The 24,209-nt window shown below is 49.9% G+C and overlaps 1 protein-coding gene across 1 annotated transcript; it reads right to left on the reverse strand.

Moving 5' to 3' along the window:
• Positions 1–23,041, reverse strand: LOC144951837 (uncharacterized). The gene is made up of 4 exons (XM_078882168.1): positions 22,868–23,041; positions 7,093–7,756; positions 6,246–6,407; positions 1–4,192 (listed from the first exon to the last, which is right to left on the reverse strand). Exons 2-4 carry the CDS (start codon positions 7,697–7,699, stop codon positions 4,185–4,187), a joined length of 777 nt encoding a protein of 258 aa, XP_078738294.1. The 5' UTR covers positions 7,700–7,756; positions 22,868–23,041; the 3' UTR covers positions 1–4,184.
• Positions 23,042–24,209: the final 1,168 nt, after the last annotated feature.

The following is a 24,209-nucleotide window of genomic DNA, read 5'->3' on the forward strand; positions in this document are numbered from 1 at the left end:
AATACATTCTGTGCAAATAATCGGAACCGGTGATGCCGACGTAAGATTCACAATAAAATTCTTAATTCGGAAAGGGTGCGAGTTCGCTACCCCGTCGCGAGTGTCAACTCAGCCCTTCACTCTTTCGGCGTTAACATTATTACGACTGTCGGAGGTCAATAGTGGTTTGCCCTATTGCTAGACCTTCGCCCCGCCACGAACACAGTGAGGAATTGACAACACTGACGTGAGGCCATAGCACACCGGAGCCAGTTAATTGGCCAAATTGTGACCGGCAGCACATTGACCAGGGCAGTTAAGGCAACTTGCGTGGCAAACAGCAACGCGACAAAAGTTCCGTCGAGAGAGGTCACGGGCGACGAGTCTTGGCGGCTTGCCCAGCGTATCGAGGACTCTTTAACGCGAGCAGAAGCGCTACCTCACTTCACTGGAGCAAAAGACAACACTTTTACACTTTGATATTTAAGCTGTAGATTCGTAAAGGTTGTAGTAACAGCGTTGTGTAATAGCGGAGGCTCCAGGGTGATTTATTGTAAAAGTGTAAGAGAATCAACAACCGGTGGCAGAAAATATTGTAAAGGAAAACATTGCAATACAACAACAAACTTTACATATATAGATTGTTTTCCTCACGTTAAAAATAGTTTAAAAGGCATAGCTGTTACGACAGAACACTTGTAACTTAAATCCTGGCCACACTCCACATCGATATGCTTTTAGCATAGTGCCACACAACAGTGGACAATGGTGCAACATTGACACCTAAGTATAACAACTCCCAAGTTATCTTACAGAAAGCACCCACTCACATACGGCATATCCAAAGATATACGAACAAGAAACAATGTGTACTCATAGTGCAAAACAGCATTATTTACGCTATTATTCTTCTGCTTAAAAGCCAGTGATCAACTGCGTGCTTCGTTGACAGAGGTGCGTGCGATGTGTGCCGTGGTGGTCGTTTGCCGGCCATGGAGTGTTCGTTCTTTTCACCCGATGTTTCAAAGGAAAGTTGAGTCTTAAAAAAAAAACGAACAGGGCTCATCCAGTGCTGTTTGGGCTCAAAGTTTCGTTGGTGCAGGGTTGGTCACCTCTTTGAAGTGCACCAGAAAAACCCCCTGGGACATGTCATGGGGCAGGAGAATAGAGGGTGCTTCAAAAGAAATGTTAACACTTATATGGGATTATAGTTTTTAATGGGAAAAGTAACGAATAATAATACACTGGAACATGACAACAAATGTCATGTTAATAGCTTCAAAAAGTCAAAGAGTCTCCGCTTATTTGCCATCATTGTCAACGCACGCCTAGAATCTTCTCCAGGTGGTCTCCAGTGCTCGGAGGTACATTTCTTGTGGTACTGTTGCAAATTCTCAGAAGTGTTAACATTTTTTTAAAGCACCCTCTATTCATAACAGCAGAAGAGGGGAGGATGACTGCATGTAAATGCACGGTATTGAGTGGTGTGCTTTCACGCGACTGACAAAAAAACAAGACTTTGCGAAGACTTGCAGATATCCCACGGGAGCTGACCTCAATAAGAGGATGATCTTGGGAAAACCAGTACAGTAAACCATTAAAAATAGTAACCGTGGCAATCTAGTGACATCCATTAAATTAATTTAAATGCATCAACGCAGGGATATCGTGACATCAAAGCAAGGACAGGTGGCAACATCGCGTCTTAAAACGACAACAAAAATACTTTAAAATCACACTCGTTCTGGAAATCTAGCGGCGTCACTTAAATGGAATTCGATGTCACGTCAGTGCTGGACGATGACCTTATCGTCCTTTTTTTTGGTTTGATTTGCTCACTAAACGAAGCCTCAAAACGTCACGTCGGACGGAGCCGGTGTCTGCACACCGCCTCGCCACGTAACCACCGGGAGAAATTCGTGTTTTCCTTCTCAATTGTTGTTTGTTAACGAACATATCCTGAACGAGGAGGTAAAAACCGTGAAAACCCACCACACTAGGCAGCGCCACAAGGGAGTAAGAGAGAGGCTGGCGCTTTGCCCCGCTTGGTAGACGGGGGTGGGGTGGTGGGCAAGCGAGAGACTTCACACCCCCGCTCATAACTCCCTGCTCAGGGAGGCAAGCGCCAATTAAGTTAAATTTACCGGGTAAAATGTGTATAATTATCACACGCCGTTTATGTTAGAAATCCCACCCCCTACAACATCACCAAGGTAATGTGCTAGAGACTATTTCTGTTCACGTTAGAGGTAACGACCCTACAACATCAAAGAGGTAATGTGCTGTAGATCAGTTACGTTCATATTCTTTGGGTGTTTCGGTAAAGCCACGTAGATAGAAATAATAACAAAAATCGAAATCACGAAGTTTCGATCGCAACACAAGAAATTCTCTTCGGGTGAAGAAGAGGAGGAAAGCTGCTGAGGCAGGCCTGTTTATAAAGGTTTAGACATTTCGATTTAAAGCTTTCGTGACTGCAGGGATTCATCTTCTTGGTTCTTTCGGTACGTGACTTTACCGAAAGAACCAAGAAGGTTTAGACAGTCTGCCTCAGCAGATTTCCTCCTCTTCACCTGAAGACGATTGCTTGTGTTGCGATTGAAACGTCGTGATTTTGATTTTTGTTATTTTTTATATCCTCGTGGCTTTACCGAAAGACCCAAAGAACATGAATTCCTGCAGTCACGAAAGCTTTCGGTCAAGATTTAGTTACATTCATGTTCGAAATAATGTCCCTACAATATCGCCTAGGTAATGTGCTGTAGACCAGTTACATTCTTGTTCGAAGAAGCGTTCATATAACATCACCTAGGTAATGTTCTACGGACCATTTACATAAACAGCGTTGGTCGCCGGAAAGGTTACGATAGCCAGAGGGAGCGGATTAAAACATAGAAAATACTCGGTAGCCCGAGGTGGGGATTCGAACCCGTGTCCTTCACGTGTTAAGGGTGACCCACCCTTCCTGTCCTGTCCCTTCGGCAATGCCGCCTCCACGGGAACAGCCAACCCGTACTTTATCCCTAATGAACATCTGTTGCATCGCCAACGTTGCCACTAACCCCATCACCCAATTCCCTGACCCCCCGCCCCCAGCTTGCGCCCGATGCAGTACAGGGACTACCTCTACTTACGAATATTCGACTTAGGAACTTTCAGAGATACGCAAAAACCTGTCCGTATGTCCCGTTACCGCTGTTCAACGATGCTATTGCCCGTCAGAAGTTGATTAATGCAGAGATGAAGAGAACAACTGTGCAGACATTTCTGGGTAGGTATTTCAAGAGAGTAGAGAGCAAACACGAGCGCCAAAGGGAATTAGCATCTATATCTGCAGAGCATGAAGAACCAGTGGCATCTACAACTGCAGAACGTGAAGAACCAGTGGCATCTACATCTGCAGAACATGAAGAACCAATGGCATCTGCATCTGCAGAACGTGAAGAACCAGTGGCATCTACATCTGCAGAACATGAAGAACCAGTGGCATCTACATCTGCAAAACGTGAAGAACCAGTGGCATCTACATCTACAGAACTTGAAGAACCAGTGGCATCTACATCTGCAGAACGTGAAGAACCAGTGGCATCTACATCTGCAGAACGTGAAGAACCAGTGGCATCTACATCTGCAGAACGTGAAGAACCGTGGCATCTGCAGATCGTGAAGAACCAGTGACATCTACATCTGCAGAACGTGAAGAACCAGTGGCATCTACGTCTGCAGAACGTGAAGAAACAGTGGCATCTACATCTGCAGAACGTGAAGAAGCAGTGGCATCTACATCTGCAGAACGTGAAGAACCAGTGGCATCTACGTCTGCAGAACGTGAAGAAACAGTGGCATCTACATCTGCAGAACGTGAAGAAGCAGTGGCATCTACATCTACACACATGCGTGTGTGGGTGCGCCTGCTTGTTTGCGGGCGTTGTGTGTTACTTGACTCGGTGCTCGCCCTCTTTGAAGTTTCACCGTGAAATTCGGCAACCGCGGAGGGCGGGCGGGGCAGGCACGCAACCACAATGCGCTTTGGATTTCCATCCCCCCACCCTCTGGGTGGTGCTGCGAATTGGGCTAAGTGTCTCGAACAGAGACAAAAAAAAATAAAGACGGGGAGATGTGACTCCGAAACACGTGCTTCTCCGTCAGCGGTCACCCATGGGAAAGAAGGTGATGATGATGATGATGCAGTGGGGTTTTTCTTCTTAGAGACCTGGAAAGTGAAACACAAATGGCGCATTATTGATGACAACGCACGATAACCTTTGCCACGCGTGGTCACGTGAGCGCAACGCGATCTAGAAATAACGCCGCGAGATTTCAATTCACGCTTATTTTTGTGATGCGGTCGTGCTCGTGTTGAAACGGCTCTACGCGCGCCGGAGGGCGTTGAGCCCCGCGGTGTTCCGGAGCGCGCTGGCGAGCTGATCGGTCGTCACCGGGAGTGGGCAGTAAAAGTTGGGTAAGCGACGCTGCCGCCTGAGGTGCGGCAGTACTACAGCCGGCGTCTTCCTTCTCGCGCGACATTTCCAAGGTCCTGTCCGCTTGAACTTTGCACTTGGTGATTTAGAATTGGGCGCCGTTTTTCAAGAACACGATCGCCCCCCCCCGCCCGCGTAGAACGAGAGGTAGCTGCGCTGTGCTCTCCCGATTGTAAAGACGCTCCGGGAGAAATTTAGATGCGCCCAAGTTGAAAAACTTGTGCCCGGTGTCAATCATGGCTTGGCTTTTGCGAACGAAGATCTAGGAAGGACATCCACGTCTTCTGCAGGTACGCTGGTGGCTGAAGAGGCCTATGCGGGACAAGCAGGTCCTGCCACAACGGCTGCAAGTATAGGTCTGATCTGGGATGGGTGCTGAGGGATCATGGAGCCCGGTGTCAATAAATGTATACAAACTTGGGTCTTGCACACACGTGCACACCTGCCAGGTCTGAACATGCGGAGAATACGGTAATGAAATACAAGGGGTCGCTCAGTTCACGATGCCATCCACTAAACGATATTTCGATGAATGATCCGCCTACCCATAGGGTCTCCTCATTGTTGTTATCAGCGATACATTTTCGATGAACGATATCACTGAACAAAAGAAACCGTTATCTTACTTCATCATATTTATATAACAGCGCCCTAACTTGAGGGTGCTCTTCATAACATAGTTTAGAAAGCGGTAACGAGAATCGTGGGGTTTAGATGGCGGTGCAGTGCAAGGGGCTAAGGAGTGAGTGACTGTAACAGAGGGCAACAGAGGAGATCACGAAAGGGCTACAGGGGAGGGATGGGAAGGAGTGGAGGGGCGAGGGGAGGGATGAGGAGGGGGAGTGGGTGATGATGGAGAAGAGGTGGTGAGGCTTTGAGAGAGGAATGGAATGAAGTTAAGGAGGGGGACTGCTTCATGTACAGGGGCAGTGTTGAGTCTACGGGCAGTGCTGAGTCTATGGTGCAGTGTTGAGTCTATGGTGCAGTGTTGAGTCTATGGGCAGTGTTGAGTCTATGGGCAGTGTTGAGTCTATGGTGCAGTGTTGAGTCTATGGTGCAGTGTTGAGTCTATGGGCAGTGCTGAGTCTACGGGCAGTGTTGAGTCTATGGTGCAGTGTTGAGTCTATGGTGCAGTGTTGAGTCTATGGTGCAGTGTTGAGTCTATGGGCAGTGTTGAGTCGATGGTGCAGTGTTGAGTCTACGGGCAGTGCTGAGTCTACGGGCAGTGTTGAGTCTATGGTGCAGTGTTGAGTCTATGGTGCAGTGTTAGTCTATGGGCGGTGTTGAGTCTATGGTGCGTGTTGAGTCTATGGGCAGCGTTGAGTCTATGGTGTAGTGTTGAGTCTATGGTGTAGTGTTGAGTCTATGGTGCAGTGTTGAGTCTATGGTGCAGTTTTGAGTCTATAGTGCAGTGTTGAGTCTATGGTGCAGTGTTGAGTCTATGGTGCAGTGTTGAGTTTATGGGCAGTGTTGAGTCTACGTGGAGTGTTGAGTCTACGGGGAGTGTTGAGTCCATGGTGCAGTGCTGAGTCTATGGTGCAATGTTGAGTCTATGGGCAGTGTTGAGTCTACGGGCAGTGTTGAGTCTATGGGCAGTGCTGAGTCATTGGGCAATGTTGAGTCTACAGGTAGTGTTGAGTCTACAGGTAGTGTTGAGTCTACAGGTAGTGTTAGTCTATGGGGCAGTGTTGAGTCTATGGCAGGAGGGATCTTGTCACGGTCGTAACGTCGGTCAACTCGCAATGAGCGGCCGCAGCGGCAGCGACGGCGGCGGCGGCCTCTCACCCGTGTCGTCACTGCCATCGTCCAGGAGACGCTGGTGGTGGAACGGGCGGTTGATCATGTAGCGCTTGCGCACGACGAACAGTACGCCCAGCATGAGCGCGATGGCCAGGAGCACTCCGAACACGACTCCCGCCACGTGGCCCGAGCCCTCCGCACTGCTGGCTGTCGTGGGGAGGGGGGGGCGAGGAGATAGAGAGAAAGAGTGAGAGAGAGAGAGATTCAGCGGGACGATGTTTTGCGGTCGGCAGGGACTTGCGCGCCAAATTCGTAGGGATTCTCTCCCGGTCACGGGTCGTTGGGTCGCAAGGTTCGTGTTGGGGGGTGAGGGCCACCTATCCACTCACGTTAAAATTGAACTGAACAATTCATTAGCGTTTTACCGTGTAATAGCTCTTTTTTTTTCAGAAGCGCCCTGGCCACAAATGACAGCTCGCCGAAGCGGCTTATCGTCGCGTGGGAAATGCACGGCGGCCAAATATTCTGAACGCGTGACCGTTGGCTCTAAATGTGGAGGTGGAAAAACCGGAGGACCCGGGGAAAAATCCACGCGGCCACGGGGAGAGAGAGAGAGATGTGCTCCGAATATACAGCAGCAGGCGTCAGGGCGGAGATCGAACCCACGACCTCCTGCACACCACGTGAGGTAGTTAACATCTCCTAGCCATCGTGATGATGATGAGAGACGCAAACTCCAAATATACAGCAGCAGCAGGCATCAGGGTCGTGATCGAACCCACGACCTCCTGCGTACCAGGCGAGGTAGTCAACATCTCCTAGCCACCGTGGCGTATAATGTCACGTGGGGCCATCGGGAGTCAACCGAGCCTGCCATGGGGACGTCAGTTACCTTTGTCGTTCCTGCTACCGTCTCCCTTCGCGTTGCTCGCGGTCGTGCTCGCCACGCTCTTGGCCGTCGTCGCCGCTTTGGTCGTCGCCTTTGCCATCGTCGTCGTCTTCGCTGTCGCCGTCGTCTTTGTCGTTGTTGTTGCCATTGTCGGCGCCGTCGTCGTCACCGTTGTCGTCGCCTCGGCCGTTCTGTTGGCCGTTGCGTTGGCCGTTGCGTTGGCGGTTGCGTTGGCCGCGGTCGACACCGTGCTGACGTTGCCGGCGGTGGCAGCGGAGGGTGCCGTGGCGTTGGCGGCGGCGGTGGCGTTCGCGGTCGACGCCGGCGCCTCTGTGGCGGTGGCGTTGGGCGCCGCCGGCGACGACTCGTTGCGCCCCGGCGACGTGCCGTTGCCCGGAGCCGTCGACGGCCCCCCGGTGACGCACGGCGGCGACGACGGGACGCCGACCGGCAGCGTCGTGGTGACCGTCGTGCCGGTGGACGCGGTGGACGCCGCCGTCGTCGTCGTAGGCGGCGGCGGGCTTTTGGCATTTTGACCCGACGTGCCGGCCACGAGCACGGCGAGGATCATCGCCAGGCTCCCCCACGAGGTCGCTTTACTCTGCCGCATCCTGAGGGCCTCCCCTTGGGTCTCGGCTTCTTTCGCTTCGAGCGGAACGGGCGAAACCTGCGGCGACAGCGGTGATGTTCACGCGGGGGTCACTTCTCGCGGGCCAAAGACGCGGCCCTGCAAGCGATGCCTCTGCTCGTGCCGCTCGCTGGCGGAAGCGGAATCTTTGTTTAAAGACTCTAGAGAATCGTCTGTGTGAAGAGTTGTTCGCAGACGTCCAGTAACGGGTGGCGGGTCGTAAAGTTACAACGACGAACGAAGCATAAAAAAACAACCATACAACTACAGGAAAGGTAAGCGAATCACTAAAAAGTTTTAAACTGACACTAAACTATTATTGGTTCTTTCGGTAAAGGCACTTAGAAGGGAAATAATAAAAATAAAACGGTAAAATTCTCACGACGTTTCGATTGCAACACAAGCAATCATCATCAGGTGTGAAAACCACAGCAAGAAATATTCTGGAACGCTGGGAGCTATGCAACTTTCAAATTGTCATCATCTACATTGACAAACTGAAAATTGTGTTTAGTTTGTTGACCTTCCCCCCCCCCCCCGCAACATACATAGACTCACACAGAGACCCACAGACTCACACAGAGACCCATAGACTCACACAGAGACCCATAGACTCACACAGAGACCCACAGACTCACACAAAGACCCACAGACTCACACAGACCCATAGACTCACACAGAGACCCATAGACTCACACAGAGACCCACAGACTCACACAGAGACCCACAGACTCACACAGACCCATAGACTCACACAGAGACCCATAGACTCACACAGAGACCCATAGACTCACACAGAGACCCACAGACTCACACAGAGACCCACAGACTCACACAGACCCATAGACTCACACAGAGACCCATAGACTCACACAGAGACCCACAGACTTACACAGAGACCCATAGTTTGCCGTCCTTCCTCCGCACCTCCGTTTAGCGCGGCTGGCTACGTACGGTGCGAAATAAGTTGAGCGTGCGTACGTGCGTAGATGCGTGCCGCGTTTTATGTTGAGCCAAACGGACGATACGGGAACCGTGGAACTTAAGCCGTACGTGCGATCGATGTAGCGTCGCCACCGCCACGGCAGAGCTGCTCGTGACTTTACCGAAAGAACCAAGAAGATGAATCCCTGCAGTCACAAAAGCTTTAAATCGAAATTTAAGGGTAAGAATTAAAAAAAAAATCCATTTGCACTTTTTTCCAATAATCACATTATCAGTTCCAGGAGTACGCTTAATGTAAGCCTCCTTGTTCCACTCTCCTCCTCCTCCACTCACCCAAACCCACAGCCACTTATTTTGGAATCAAAATAACAGCAAGGCGTGAAACGCAACGGGCGAAGGGATGACGAGAGAGAGAGTAGCGCTCCACGTGCCTCATAACGTGCTTCCGCCAGATTGCGCTTGGGATCATAATCTGCCGGCGATAAAGTTTTCCTCGGCGGAAGCGTTAAGACGGCATGGCCCACTGTAGGTACACGGCATCGCCGGTCAGGATTTTCTTTTTGCACTCTTAGGTTTTTTCGGTAAAGTCACGTAGGCAAAAATAAATAAATGAAAATAACTCAATTGAGTTATTTTCCCGAGACAGCTTTTCTTCGAGCCTAGTCTCACATGGTATTTATTTATTTTATTATTATTTTACCTCAAGTTCCAAGTTTTCAAGTTTCATTTATTAGGTGTAGCCCTGTGAGCCATTCGGCTCTTGAATCGGGTGCAACCGCAACAAACAAACAAAAACATGAACAAGAAAACATCTTAAAGTGAATATGTGACTGAGTGCAAACAGAAAATCCAAGAAAAGACCTACGTGACTTTACCGACAAAACCTAAGAGTATGAATCCTTGCAGTCACGAAAGCTTCAAATCTAGAATGTTCTTTTTGCACCGTTCGTAGCCGACCGTGCCGATCGGAGGTGACTTTTGGCACGGTTGGTCTACGTACGGTGGTCAGGAGATGTTAACTACCTCGCTTGGTATACAGGAGGTCGTGGGTTCGATCCCAACCCTGACCCCTGCTGTATTTGGAGTTTGCGGTGTCTCTCTCCCCGTGATCGCGTGGATTTTTCTCCGGGTCCTCCTTCACGTTTAAAATCAACATCACTTCGCGTCCAGAGTATTGTATTTGGCTGGTGCTGCTACAAATTTCTACGTGATAGGCCACTTAATTTGGCTATCATTTGTGATGGGCAGGTCGCAGCTGAAAACGTGCTCTATAGCTCAATGGGCCTTACCGGGTAAAATGAAATAAATAAATAGTCGAGTCGCGTGTGTGTGAGTAATGAGTGTAGAGTGTGTGAGTCGTGTGTGTGTGTGAGTAATGTGTGTATAGTGTGAGTCGTGTGTGTGTGAGTAATGTGTGTATAGAGTGTGTGACAGACACGTGTGTGTGTGTGTGTCAGCGTGTGTGCGAGTTGCACAATAGGGGGCATAGGTGGTGCATCAGCCAGTCATCTCGGTCATCTCAGTCAGTCGACCCGTGGCACCTGCTGGGTCTGCCCCGTGACCTCCTGCCAGCGGGCGTTCGACACTTCACGTGGCCTCAAGGTGCACATGGCCTGGCACAAGCCTCGTGGTGACGTCACCACCACTTAGTGGCGAATGGCTGTTGTTGTTGTGTGTGTAGTGGTAGTGTAGAGGTTAGCGCTCTGCGCTACGAACCGGCGGACCCGAGTTCGATTCCCGCTCACGACCACCAACACCAGTGACGATTATCTGAACCGGTCCCTAGGTCGACTCAGCCTCAATTGAGTACCTGGTGCGGTGTGTAAAACATCGCCACTATACACTACACACTATACACTACTATACACTACACTACTATACACTATACACTTCTATACACTACACTATACACTACTATACACTACACTATACATTACCCTACACACTACAATACACTATGCACCACCATACACTACTATACACTACACTATACACTACTACACTACACACTACTCTACACTACACTATACACTACTATACACTACACTATACACTACTATTTCCACCAGCTGACCCTAGCGTAGGAGCAGAGACAGAATTTGACTGCCCCACTACCACGACGATGGTGGTGGTGGTGGTGGAGGTGGTGATGATGAGGGTGGTGGTGGTGACGATGGTGGTGGTGGTGGTGGTGATGATGATGGTGGTGATGGTGATGATGGTGGTGGTGGTGACGATGGTGACGATGGTAGTGATGATGGTGGTGGTGGTGACGATGATGATGGTGGTGACGATGATGATGGTGGTGACGATGATGATGGTGGTGACGATGATGAAGATGGTGGTGGTGGTGATGATGATGATGATGGTGGTGGTGATGATGATGGTGACGATGGTGGTGGTGGTGACGATGATGATGGTGGTGACGATGATGATGGTGGTGACGATGATGATGGGGGTGGTGACGATGGTGGTGGTGGTGACGATGGTGGTGGTGACGGTGGTGGTGGTGACGATGATGATGATGGTGGTGACGATGATGATGATGGTGGTGGTGGTGATGATGATGGTGGTGGTGATGATGATGGTAACGATGGTGGTGGTGGTGATGATGATGATGGTGGTGGTGATGGCGGTGATGAGGCTGGCGATGGGAGCGGAGTGCTGCTCGTATTGGCGGCTGCATTTTTTTGTCAGATTTACGACCGGGGTGTGGGAGAGCCGAGAGCATCAATAAAAATAAATAATTTCGGGCAAAGGTCACGGGAAATCGCAGGGAGCGTTCCCCCTCCCCTCCCCCCGACCACAACAACCCCCACCGCCTTTACATTTCGCTATTTATTTAATTTCATGTACAGGGTGGCACAAAAGGCAGGACACACAGGGTTGGTATGACTGGTAGGAACCGACTGGTTCCACCAGCCCACAGGGGATTATTGTGTCCGTTAGGCCGTCGTGCAGGGAGGGGCTGGGTGGGGAGGGAGGGGCTGGGTGGGGAGGGGTGGTTGGGTGGGGAGGGGCAGGTCACCCCGTGGTGCCCTTATAAAACTCAACATTTAACCTACCCGCCCTCACAGTCGGCCATATTTGCGGAATACACCACGCCGCCGTTGACCCTGGCCATTGACCGAGCAACCCAACGTTCCTACCAGCTCCCTCCGCAGGAATGTGTTACACAGGGTGGCCCAAAAGTTAGGACATGGGATTAGTTGATTTACTTTAACAACTGTTCAGACAGACTTCCGTTAACATTAATGCACGATGCATGGCTTTTCTTTAGAATGAATAAAATATAAATTTCTTAAAGATTAAATGCAGGTGCTTAATCTGTGATTATTCGTCAATTATGCGTTGACTCAATTCATTCAAGTCAGGGTTTCCTGGTCGAGTTTTGTGAACAAATCGATATTACTAATGCTAATACAGTAGATATCATATTAACAATAAACAAAGTGTTAAAGTAAATGAAACAAACCTGATGTGTCCTGACTTTTTGGGCCACCCTGTATATTTATTGAACTGTTCAAACTATTTTTTTTTATATTACCAGGTAAGGCCCACTGAGCTCTATCACTCTTTTTCAATCCTTTATATTAAGTTCGCTTGCTTGCGTGCTTGCTTGCGTGCTTGCTTGCTTGCTTAGGACCGTGCAAATCTTTCGCTCGTTTTTTTACCCACTTGCCGTGATCCAATCGAGCTGACATTTTCCACACAGACTCGTTGTGCGAGACAATTAATGTTCGTGAAAAAAATTCTAAAATTTTACACTTTTTAGGCAAAATTTTTTTTATTTTACATTTATTCAAATACAACTCATTCATGGCTTTGGCTGAACGTCACAGTGTAGGAGCCCAGAGCGTAACCCCTCCACAAGCCGTGGCGGAGTAGCGCAGTTGGTAGCGCCCTCGCTTCCCATGCCAAAGGTCGCGGGATCGATCCCCGCGTCCTCCACAGGCGAATATATTTTTAAATCCTTTTTATTAAGTTCGCTGCCACGCATATAAAGGATTTATTGTGAAAAACTTTGCTTTTAAATCCTTTATTAAATCCTTTATTCAGAAGCGTCCTGGCCACAAATGATATCCCAACGAAGCGGCTTATCGTCACCGTGTGGAAATTTATAGCAGCCGCCAAAATACTCTTAAGACGTGTGATGTCGATTCTAAATGTGGAGGGGAAAAACCGGAGGATTTGGAGAACAATCCACGTTACCACGGGGCAGACAAGCAAACTCCAAATATACAGCAGCAGGCATCAGGGTCGGGCTCGAACCCACGACCTCCTGTAGACCAGGCGAGGCAGTCAACATCTCATAGCCACCGTGATGATGATGAGAGAGACACGCAAACTCCAAATAAACAGCAGCAGCAGGCGTCAGGGTCGGGCTCGAACCCACGACTTCATGTACACCAGGCGAGGCAGTCAACATCTCATAGCCACCGTGATGATTATGAGAGAGAAAGAGAGAGACACGCAAACTCCAAATATACAGGTGTCAGGGTCAGGCTCGAACCCACGACTTCCTGCGTACCAAGCGAGGTAGTCAACATCTCATAGTCACCGTGATGATGATGAGAGAAAGAGAGAGACACACAAACTCCAAATATACAAGTGTCAGGGTCGGGCTCGAACCCACGACCTCCTGTACACCAGGCGAGGTAGTTAACATCTCATAGCCACCGTGATGATGATGAGAGAGAGACACGCAAACTCCAAATATACAGCAGCAGCAGGCGTCAGGGTCGGGCTCGAACCCACGACCTCCTGTACACCAGGCGAGGCAGTCAACATCTCATAGCCACCGTGATGATGATGAGAGAGAGAGAGAGACACACGCAAGCTCCAAGTATACAGGTGTTTGGGTCGGGCTCGAACCCACGACCTCCCGCGTATCAGGCGAGGGAGTTAACATCTCATAGCCACCGTGATGATGATGAGAGAGAAAGAGAGACACACGCAAACTCCAAATATACAGGTGTCAGGGTCGGGCTCGACTTCCTGTGTACCAGGCGAGGCAGCCAACATCTTGTCACTGCTGCGCCCCAAACTAAAAAAAAAGTTACATATTTTTTCTCCAATTACATTTTTTTTTCTTTCATGAATGTTCCCCATTCGAAAAAAAAAAATGCATAAATCTTTCAAGAAAGCGACAGCCACAGGCGTCTCCCCTTCATTCCCGTACCGACGACATCAACGCGCCCAAAGGTGCAACTCCGTACTTTCATGACGAGCGGCATTTTTCGTGCGTGAAATAAAAGTTGCCACATCTGACGCCGTTCCCACGGCCGTCCTTGTTAGACGTTTCACTCCGGGGGCTTTTTAAAGAGCGGTCCGTTTACGATTTCCGCCCGGCTCTTGTCCAATGATCACCATGCCCCCTTGCCAGGGAGGGTGGGTGGGTGGGGGGAGGGCGGGCGAGGTGCCGCACCTTGGTGACACGATAAGACGAAAGGACAAAGCGAACAAAAATCCCGTCCGGTTGATCTCAAGGGCGAGCCGCTGAGGTTGATCACGGAGGATGGGCCACGCGCCCATAAAAAACGTGGCACGCAATTGAGGAAGTAGCGATTGTTTTCTTGGTTCTTTCGGTAAAGTCACGTAGAAGGGAAGTAATAAAACAATAAAAATAAAACATAAAAAATAATTCTCACGACGTTTCGGCCACAACGCAAGCAGCCGTCCGAAAGAACCAAGAAGATGAATCCCTGCAGTCACGAAAGCTTTAAATCGAAATTTAGCGATTGTTTCTCAGGCGTGGCACGGCCGTCCTGCGAAAATCTCGCGCCTCTGTGTTACCGGTCTCCTTACGAGATACTCTTAGTTTTTTCGGTAAAGTCACGTAGGTAAAACATGAAATTAAAATTAATAAAAAATAAAATAATATTAAAAAATCACGACGTTTCGGAGGCAACACAAGTCTCCGCCATCAGGTGGGACCGTCACAGCCAGTTTGCTGTATCAAGTGAGGCAGGGATTTCAAAAGAAAGCCGTACCTTGGTGTGGACCAATCAGATTCAGGGACAATGCATCTATTACACTGGTCAACAAAAAAAACAGTTTTTTCTGGCCTGGACTTTTGCAGCTGTTTTAGACTAATTTCAGGGTGCTAATTCCAAATCTGATCTCAGATTTGCTCTATCACATCTCATTTTTTAATCCTTTATATTAAGTTCACTTGCTTGCTTGCTTGCGTGCGTGCTTGCGTGCTTGCTTGCTTGCTTAGGACCGTGCAAAATTTTCTGTCGTTTTTTAACCCACTTCCCGTGATCTAATCGAGCTGACATTTTGCACACAGACTCGTTGTGCGTGACAATTAATTTTCGTGAAAATTTTTTTCCCAAATTTTACACTGTTTAGGGAATTTTTTTAAAAATATTTAATTACCAATTGCTTAATGGTGGCAGACAATCATCTGCCCCATAGGTGGCAGCCATCTCAAGCCAGAGGACGAGAGGACTCTAGCCGCCCCGATGCCACGCATATAAAGGATTTATAGTGAAAAACTTTGTTTTTTTACGGGTTAATTTTTTATGCTATCGGCATACCCCATTTTCATTGATTTTACCCAAAATTAATTCTGTCACTTATGATTGCAAGTTGTTGCGAGTCAGTGACTGCTTTAGTATTAAAATATGGTGCTGTATGTTTAGGATAGTGTGTTTATAATATCATGTTATGCAGATATCCACATTTATTTAATATTTTTCTTCTGCAGTTTTTATTGAAAATGCAATATTTGATATCTCAAAAACCTGATGTGATAAACAAAAACTGATGCCAGATTTGGTGGGGTTGGGTGGCGTGGTGGGGTGGGTGGCGTGGTGGGGTGGGTGGGGTGGGTGGGGTGGTGGCGTGGTGGGGTGGTGGGGTGGGTGGGGTGGTGGCGTGGTGGGGTGGTGGGGTGGGTGGGTGGCGTGGTGGGGTGGGTGGGGTGGGTGGGGTGAGTGGCGTGGTGGCGTGGTGGGGTGGTGGGGTGGGTGGGGTGGGTGGGTGGCGTGGTGGGGTGGGTGGTGTGGGTGGGGTGGGTGGTGTGGGTGGGGTAGGTGGGTGGTGGGGTGGGTGGGTTGGTGGCGTGGTGGGGTGGGTGGGTTGGTGGCGTGGTGGGGTGGGTGGGTTGATGGCGTGGTGGGGTGGGTGGGTGGGTTGATGGCGTGGTGGGGTGGGTGGGTGGGTGGGGTGGGTGGCGTGGTGGGTGGGTGTTATTTTCGTCCCACGGCGCGTGGAAACATGTTGCGGTTAAATGCGGCAGAGTGCGTTGCGGGTCAATGCGCCAATGTGGGCGTTTGTTTACAAGCCGCTGATAATCACGCACATGGACACGTTAGAACTACGATTGTATGTACTGTATTGCTATTGTGGATGTGTGTTGAACTTCTTTCGCGCCGTACGTAGCCAACCGTGGCTAATCGGAGGTGCGGGTGAAAGGACAACAAACGGAACACAGAAGAAAATCAGTTCTCAAGAAATGAGTTTGTGAATCTAGACGACGACGATGATGATGATGATTTAACACGTTCCTGCGGAGGGAGCTGGTAGGAACGTTGGGTTGCTCGGTCAATGGCCTGCAGGGTCAACGGCGGCGTGGTGTATTCCGCAAATATGCCCGACTGTGAGGGCGGGCACAAGCCGGCGTGAGTAGGTTAAACGTTGAGTTTTATAAGGGCACCACGGGGTGACCAGCCCCTCCCCACCCACCCCACCCAGCCCCTCCCCACCCTCCCCTCCACACCCAGCCCCACCCTCCCCTCCCCACCCAGCCCCACCCTCCCCACCCAGGCCCTCCCTGCACGACGGACGGACACAATAATCCCCTGTGGGCTGGTGGAACCAAGAAGGCGTTTCGGGCGCAACACAAGCGTCCATCATCAGGTGGGAAAGCGTGGTCTGCTGCGCCCAAAACGTCGTCATTTATTTTATTTTCTACCCACGTGACTTTACCGAAAGAACCAAAGAGTATGGATTCCTGCAGTCACGAAAGCTTCAAATATAGATGGATGATATTCGTTGCGAAAGCCCCGTCCTCCTCCTACGAGTTGAACCAAGTCAAGATTTTTTTTTTTAACCACAACCGGTACAGGTCGTCACCTAAGCAGCGCCTCTCTTCGTGCTTGTTTATTTTTTAATTATGTTTGTTGATTATTTGTAACATGATTTTGTTCGATATCCTTTTTTTTCACGTAAATGTTTTCATAATATTTAACATTATATCTTAGATACATTTATAAACATTTTTGCCATTATTTATGTACATACGTTTTTCATTTTTTTACATAATTTTTCGCATTATTTCTTTACATAATTCTGTACATAATTGTTTTCATTATTTCTTTAATTATTTTTGTACGTACATTTCTTCCTTATTTCTTACGTAATTTAGTTCCTATTTTTTTCATTATTTTTTACGTAATTTTCACATTTCCCCATTAATTTTTTCATACGTTATTTTTTTCCCATTATTTTTCAGAAGCGACCAGGCCACCACAAATGACGGTGTAGCGGTTAGCGCGCTGCGCTATGGACCTGGCGACCCGGGTTCGAATCCCGCTCACGGCCAACACCAGTGACGATTATCTGAACCGGTCCTGGGCCTCCCCTAGGTCGACTCAGCCTCAAATGAGTACCTGGTGCGATGTGTAAACATCGCCGCTATGGAGACAAAGGCGGCCGGGCGTGGTGATGGCCACCCACCCCCTCGTGTGCCGTGCCGGCCTTCATAGGTGCTCGCTAACAGCACTTGCCCCGACAGTCTGTTAAAGCTATACGGGGCATCTTTGTCTTTGTCTGTACGTGTGTGTGTGCGACGATTTGCAGGCTGAAGGGCTGCGCCACTAACATTACCGGCGAATATTTTCCATGCCACTATATCTCTCGCGGTGAGAAGATAACACTCATACACACAAAAACAAAGATCCCCCGTATAGCCTTAACAGACTGTAGGGGCAAGTGCTGTTAGCGAGCACCTATGAAGGCCGGAACGGCACACTAGGGGGTGGGTGTTGCCAGCACTACGCCCGACCGCCTTTGTCTCCCCAGTGGCGATGTTTACACACCGCACCAGGTACTCATTTGAGGCCGAGTCGACCTAGGGGAGGCCCAGGACCGGTTCAGATAATCGTCACTGGTGTTGGCCGTGAGCGGGAATTGAACTCGGGTCGCCGGGTTCGTAGCGCAGCGCGCTAACCGCTACACTACCGCTCTCCACAATATTTACACAGACACACAAATACAAAAACAGATATACACACAACAACAACAACCAATATTCGCCACTAAGTGGCGGTGACGTCACTACGGCGCTTGTGCCAGGCTAGGTGCACGTTGAGGCCACGTGAAGTGTCAAACGCCCGCTGGCAGGAGGTCACGGGACGGACCCAGCAGGTGCCACGGGGTTGACCGACTGAGATGACTGGCAGATGCACCACACGTACACACGTACACACGTACGTACACACACGTACACACGTACGTACACACACGTACACACGTACGTACACACACATGTACATACACACACGTACATACACACACACGTGCATACACACACGTGCGCACACACACGTACTCACACACGTACACACACACACGTACACGCACACACGCACACGCACACACACACACACGTACACACACACACGTACACACACACACGTACACACACACACGTACACACACACACGTACACACACACGTACACACACACACACGTACACACACATACACTGTCGTTCCAACAACAGATAGCCAAGCTGCTGCTGCTGTAAACATGACATCGGGTTACTCGCCACATCTATCGAGTCCCAATACACAAAGACAAAGATCACCCGTATAACCCTCAACAGACGTTTTGGGACAAGTGCTGTTAGCCAATTCTATAAACACACACACCACCATCATCTAACACCAATTATGTTGGTGGCGATGCTGTTGCTGCGGCATTGGCAGTGGTGCACAGGCAAAACTAGCATAAACAACAAACTCAACACATTCGTCAATAAAAAAAACTGTGTATGTGGCCTTAAAGAAATAATACAGGGACTACCTCTACTTACGAACATTCGACTTACGAACCAGTCGCATCTACATCTGCAGAACATGAATAACCAATGGCATCTACATCTGTAGAACGTGAAGAACCAGTGGCATCTACATCTGCAGAACGTGAAGAACCAGTGGCATCTACATCTACAGAACGTGAAGAACCAGTAGCATCTACATCTGCAGAACGTGAAGAACCAGTGGCATCTACATCTGCAGAACGTGAAGAACCAGTAGCATCTACATCTGCAGAACATGAAGAACCAATGGCATCTACATCTACAGAACATGAAGAACCAGTGGCATCTGAATCTGTAGAACGTGAAGAACCAATGGCATCTACATCTACAGAACATGAAGAACCAGTAGCATCTACATCTGCAGAACGTGAAGAACCAGTGGCATCTACATCTGCAGAACATGAAGAACCAATGGCATCTACATCTACAGAACATGAAGAACCAGTGGCATCTGAATCTGTAGAACGTGAAGAACCAGTGGCATCTACATCTGCAGAACATGAAGAACCAGTGGCATCTACATCTGCAGAACGTGAAGAACCAGTGGCATCTACATCTGTAGGAGATTATAAAACTTTTAAAGCCACTCCCCGTGTTTAGTGTACATGCCGTACAACGTGTTTGTAATCGACAGGGAGTAAAGTTTGGACTTTCGAACAGATACTTCTGGAACATAACTCGTTCGTGAGTGGATGAGTCACTTCTACCGATACGACGTTTCGGACAATAGCTCATCCAATGTGTGATGGCCGTTCTTAACTTGTGCTCTGAAGAAGGGCCATTGCCCGAAACGTCACCTCTGTCTTCTTGTAAGGCCGCATTAGTGGTTATTGTCGAACGTGTTAAAGGTTTCTTGAAATGTATTCTACAATTAACTCGCGAACCGTACTTGTTAACTACCTACGTGTTTCTCTAATATTACTTATTGTCGCTACATCACCAAGTAACGCACCTTCTTCTCTGGATGATAAGTCGCTCCGGAGTGCACACACGATGTCAACAAAGTTGCACACAAATCTGGTCTCGCACAAATCACGCGCGCACACAGCCAGCGGCTGATAACACTGGTCAACAAAAAAAATCATTTTTTTTGGCCTGGACTTTTGCAGCTGTTTTAGACTAATTTCAGGGTGCTGATTCCAAATCTCATCTAATTTGTATGCTATCGGCATACCCCATTTTCATTGATTTTACCCGAAATTAACTCTGTCACTTATGATTGCAAGTTGTTACGAGCCAGTGACTGCTTTAGTGTTAAAATATGGTGCTGTATTTTTAGGATAGTGTGTTTATAATATCATTTTATGTAGATATCCACATTTATTTAACATTTTTCTTCCACAGTTTTTATTGTAAATGCAATTTTTGATATAGACTCACACATAACCCCATAGACTCACACAGAGGCCCACAGACTCACACAGAGACCCACAGACTCACACAGATCCACAGACTCACACAGAGACCCATAGACTTACACAGAGACCCATAGACTCACACAGAGATCCACAGACTCACACAGAGACCCATAGACTCACACAGAGACCCACAGACTCACACAGAGACCCAGAGACTCACACAGAGACCCATAGTTTTTAGTCCCTCCCCCGATTAACCACGCTTGGGCTACGTGCGGTGCGAAAGAAGTTCCAACATACAGACGCCAAACCGACGTTTGACTCCCACCCCCTTCATTTGCACGCATTTCCACGTGGGTCCAATTGGACACAGTACAATACAGTGTATATATATACACATAGTACTGCGTGTCTGTGTGTGTGTGGTGTGTACGCGTTTGCAGTGTTTCTCAAGAGACTTGTGTTCTTGAACATAAATTATCCTTGAATCCGATTTCGTAGCTTTGGTTGCTGTGCCACATTCCACGCGTTAAGCCCTCTCCGCTCAACAGGTGAAACGGGTTTTCATTTTGGATGGGTGGTGATGGGTGGTGATGATGGTGGGTGGTGATGGTGATGGGTGGTGATTGGTGATGGGTGGTGATGGTGATGGTGGGTGGTGATGGTGGGTGGGTGGTGATGGGTGGTGATGGTGGGTGGGTGGTGATGGTGGGTGTGATGGTGGGTGTGATGGTGGGTGGGTGATGGGTGGGTGATGGGTGGTGATGGTGGATGGTGGGTGGGTGGGTGGTGATGGGTGAGTGGGTGGTGGGTGGTGATGGTGGGTGGTGGTGGTGGGTGGTAATGCTGATGGGTGGTGATGGTGGGTGATTGGTGATGATGGTGATGGTGGTGATGATGGTGATGGTGGTGATGGTGGTGGTGTTGGATGAGGGAGCGGGAGTTGTCGCAGTGAGCGCGCTACCAACCCCACGGGGTCACCCGAGTTCAATCCCCGCTCACGGCCAACAGCGGTGACAGAAGATCTGAACCGGTCCTGTGCCCTCCCCTAGGTCGACTCAGCCTCAAATTTCTACCCCGGTGTGATGTGCAACAACATCACCACGAGGGAGACAAAGGCGGCCGGGCGTGATGCTGGCCACCCACCCCCTCGTGTGTCACAGTTCCGGCCTTCATAGGTTGCTGCTCCTGCTGCTCGCTCACAGCACTTGCCCCAACAATCTGTTACAGGCTACACGGGGGACTTTTATCTTTGGCCTAGGGGGGGAGGGGAGGGTGTGAATGCTTCGGCTCTGTTTGCGTGACTCAACTTCAATGTGCACACACACACAGAGAGAGAAACTTGCGGCAACCTCCTACAGATAACGATTACCCCACCACACACACACACGCCAGCCCCAGTTTCCCCAAAACACTCTCATGGCACAAGCAGAGGCAAAGGTGCCCCGGATAGCCTGCGGCAAGACTGGGGGCAAGTGCTGAGCGAGTCGCAACACCGACGAAGGGTGGCCAGCAAACACGCCCGGCCGCCTTTGTCTTCCTCCAGCGGCGATGTTTTATTTTTAGTTTTTTTACGCGTCGCACACAAGGTACTCGTTTGAGGCTGAGTCGACCTAGAGGGTGGGCCCAGGACCGGTTCGGATAATCTGGACGTGAGCGGGAATCGTGTGCGCGCGTGTGTGTACACTCGTGTGTGTGTGTGTACACGTGTGTGTGTGTACACGTGTGTGTAATCACTTCTGTGTGTGTACACGTGTGTGTGTGTAATCACTTCTGTGTGTGTGTACACGTGTGTGCCGTGCCGGCCTTCATAGGTGCAAATCGCCTCCAGCACTTGCCCCAACAGTCTGTTAAAGGCTACACGGGGGATCTTTGTCTTGTGTGTCCGTGCGTTGCCGAAGCGATCAGCGCTGCGCTACGAACCCGGCCACTCGAGTTCGATCCCCGCTCACGGCCAACACCGCTGATCGATAATTATATCAGCACAGGGCCTGGGCCACCCCTAGGTCGACTCAGCCTCGAATGAGCACCTGGGTGCGGTGCGTAAAACAAACATCGCCACTGTGGGAAGACAAAGGCGACCGAGCGTGGTTGCTGGCCACCCGCCCACTTCCGTGTCAGCCAGTCGCTAGCAGCACTTGCCCCGACACTCTGGTGCAGGCTATACGGGGCACCTTTGGTGCGTCGCGAGCGGTCCACACAGCCCACACAGCAGCACGTGACCACACACGCACCAGCTGATGATGATGATGATGGTGGTGGTGCTGATGATGGTGATGATGATGATGGTGGTGCTGATGATGGTGATGATGATGATGGTGGTGATGGTGGTGATACTGCTGATGATACTGCTGATGATGATGGTGGTGATACTGCTGATGATACTGCTGATGATGATGGTGATACTGCTGATGATACTGCTGCTGATGATGGTGGTGATACTGCTGATGAGGATGATGATGATGATATTGATGATGATACTGTTCATGATGATGGTGCCGATGATGATACTGATGATACTGCTGATGATACTGCTGATGATACTGCTGATGATACTGATGATGATACTGCTGATGATGATACTGCCGCTGATGATGAAACTGCTGCTGAAGATGATGACGACGATGATACCACTGCCGTTGAACAACAAGAAGAAGATGATGATGATGGTGATGATGATGATGGTGACAGTCGTGATGAGCAGGGACCACGAGCGGGCTTTGACGAACCAACATTCGCGATGCGGGAACAGGGTCCCAGAGAGAGAGAGATTTAAAAATAAAAACCCTTACCGGAGTCGGAAGGCGGCCAGAAGTCGTTCAACCCGATCGACTTTTGCTCCAGGCGAAATGATGGTCACAGATGTGCCTCCCACCCTCCCCTACCATCACCCCGGACTACGTGGGCGGACTTGTGTGTGTCCGTGCTGTGTGTGTGTGGGATAGAGATGTGGTGGGTGGGTTGGTTGGTGGTGGTGGTATCAAGGTGTGAACACGGGGAGGGAATGGGGAGGTTTTTAGCCCATCACGAGGCGCAGAGCCACTCAGAAAAGCCGGTGGGGGGGGGGGGAAATGTTTCTGTGGGCTGAGCTCGTGGTGGTCGTGGTGGTGGTGTCGTTAAGTAGCCGTGCGGCTCGCCGGCTCTCTGGCCAATCGATGAGAGGCCGCTCCGGGAACGTGAGCCCGTGACCGGGGCGAGGTGGTGGCGAATATTCTCCGGAGTTATATTTAGGGCGGCGTGAGATAACGCCGGGTTGACGGTGATTCAACGCGCGCAAACTGTGGGTAGGTTTAGACATTCACCATCTCATCAACGGTGTTGGTGGGGGTGGTGGTGAGGGTGGGGGTGAGGGTGGGTGTGGTGATGATGATGGTGATGATGGTGGTGGTGATGGTGGTGGTGATGGTGATGATGATGGTGATGATGATGGTGATGATGGTGGTGGTGATGGTGATGATGGTGATGGTGATGATGGTGATGATGGTGGTGGTGATGATGGTGATGATGGTGATGATGATGATGGTGATGATGATGATGGTGATGATGGTGATGATGGTGATGATGGTGATGGTGGTGATGATGATGGTGATGATGATGGTGATGATGGTGGTGATGGTGGTGGTGATGATGATGGTGATGATGGTGATGATGGTGGTGATGGTGGTGGTGGTGATGATGATGGTGATGATGGTGATGATGGTGGTGATGGTGATGATGATGGTGGTGATGATGCTAAATCACAAGAGGTCAAGTCGGGGACTCACACACCCGGTAGCAACAACACGAACCGAGTTCAGCAGCGAGCCGACACTGCCCATGACCGGACATGTCCAGACACGGCCGGGAGACACCACCCCCATCACCACCACCACCACAACCATCACCACCACCACCACCACCACCACAACCATCACCACCACCACAACCATCATCACCACCCCCATCACTACCACCACCACAACCACCACCACAACCACCACCCCCATCACCACCACCATCACCACCACCACCACAACCATCACCACCACCATCACCACCACAACCACCCCCATCACTACCACCACCACCACCCCCCTCACCACCACCATCACCACCACCACAACCACCACCACCCCCATCACCACCACCCCCATC

The sequence above is a fragment of the Lampetra fluviatilis genome, chromosome 64 (assembly GCF_964198595.1).
Source record: "Lampetra fluviatilis chromosome 64, kcLamFluv1.1, whole genome shotgun sequence".
In the NCBI taxonomy this organism is placed as follows: Eukaryota; Metazoa; Chordata; class Hyperoartia; order Petromyzontiformes; family Petromyzontidae; genus Lampetra; species Lampetra fluviatilis.

Bases quoted from the DNA above. Each gene is read 5' to 3' on its own strand.
- LOC144951837 (XM_078882168.1), bottom strand. From the start codon at position 7,699: ATGCGGCAGAGTAAAGCGACCTCGTGGGGGAGCCTGGCGATGATCCTC. The intron at 6,408-7,092 runs GTAACTGACGTC...TCCCCACGACAG, and splicing joins CGGTAGCAGGAACGACAAAG to CCAGCAGTGCGGAGGGCTCG.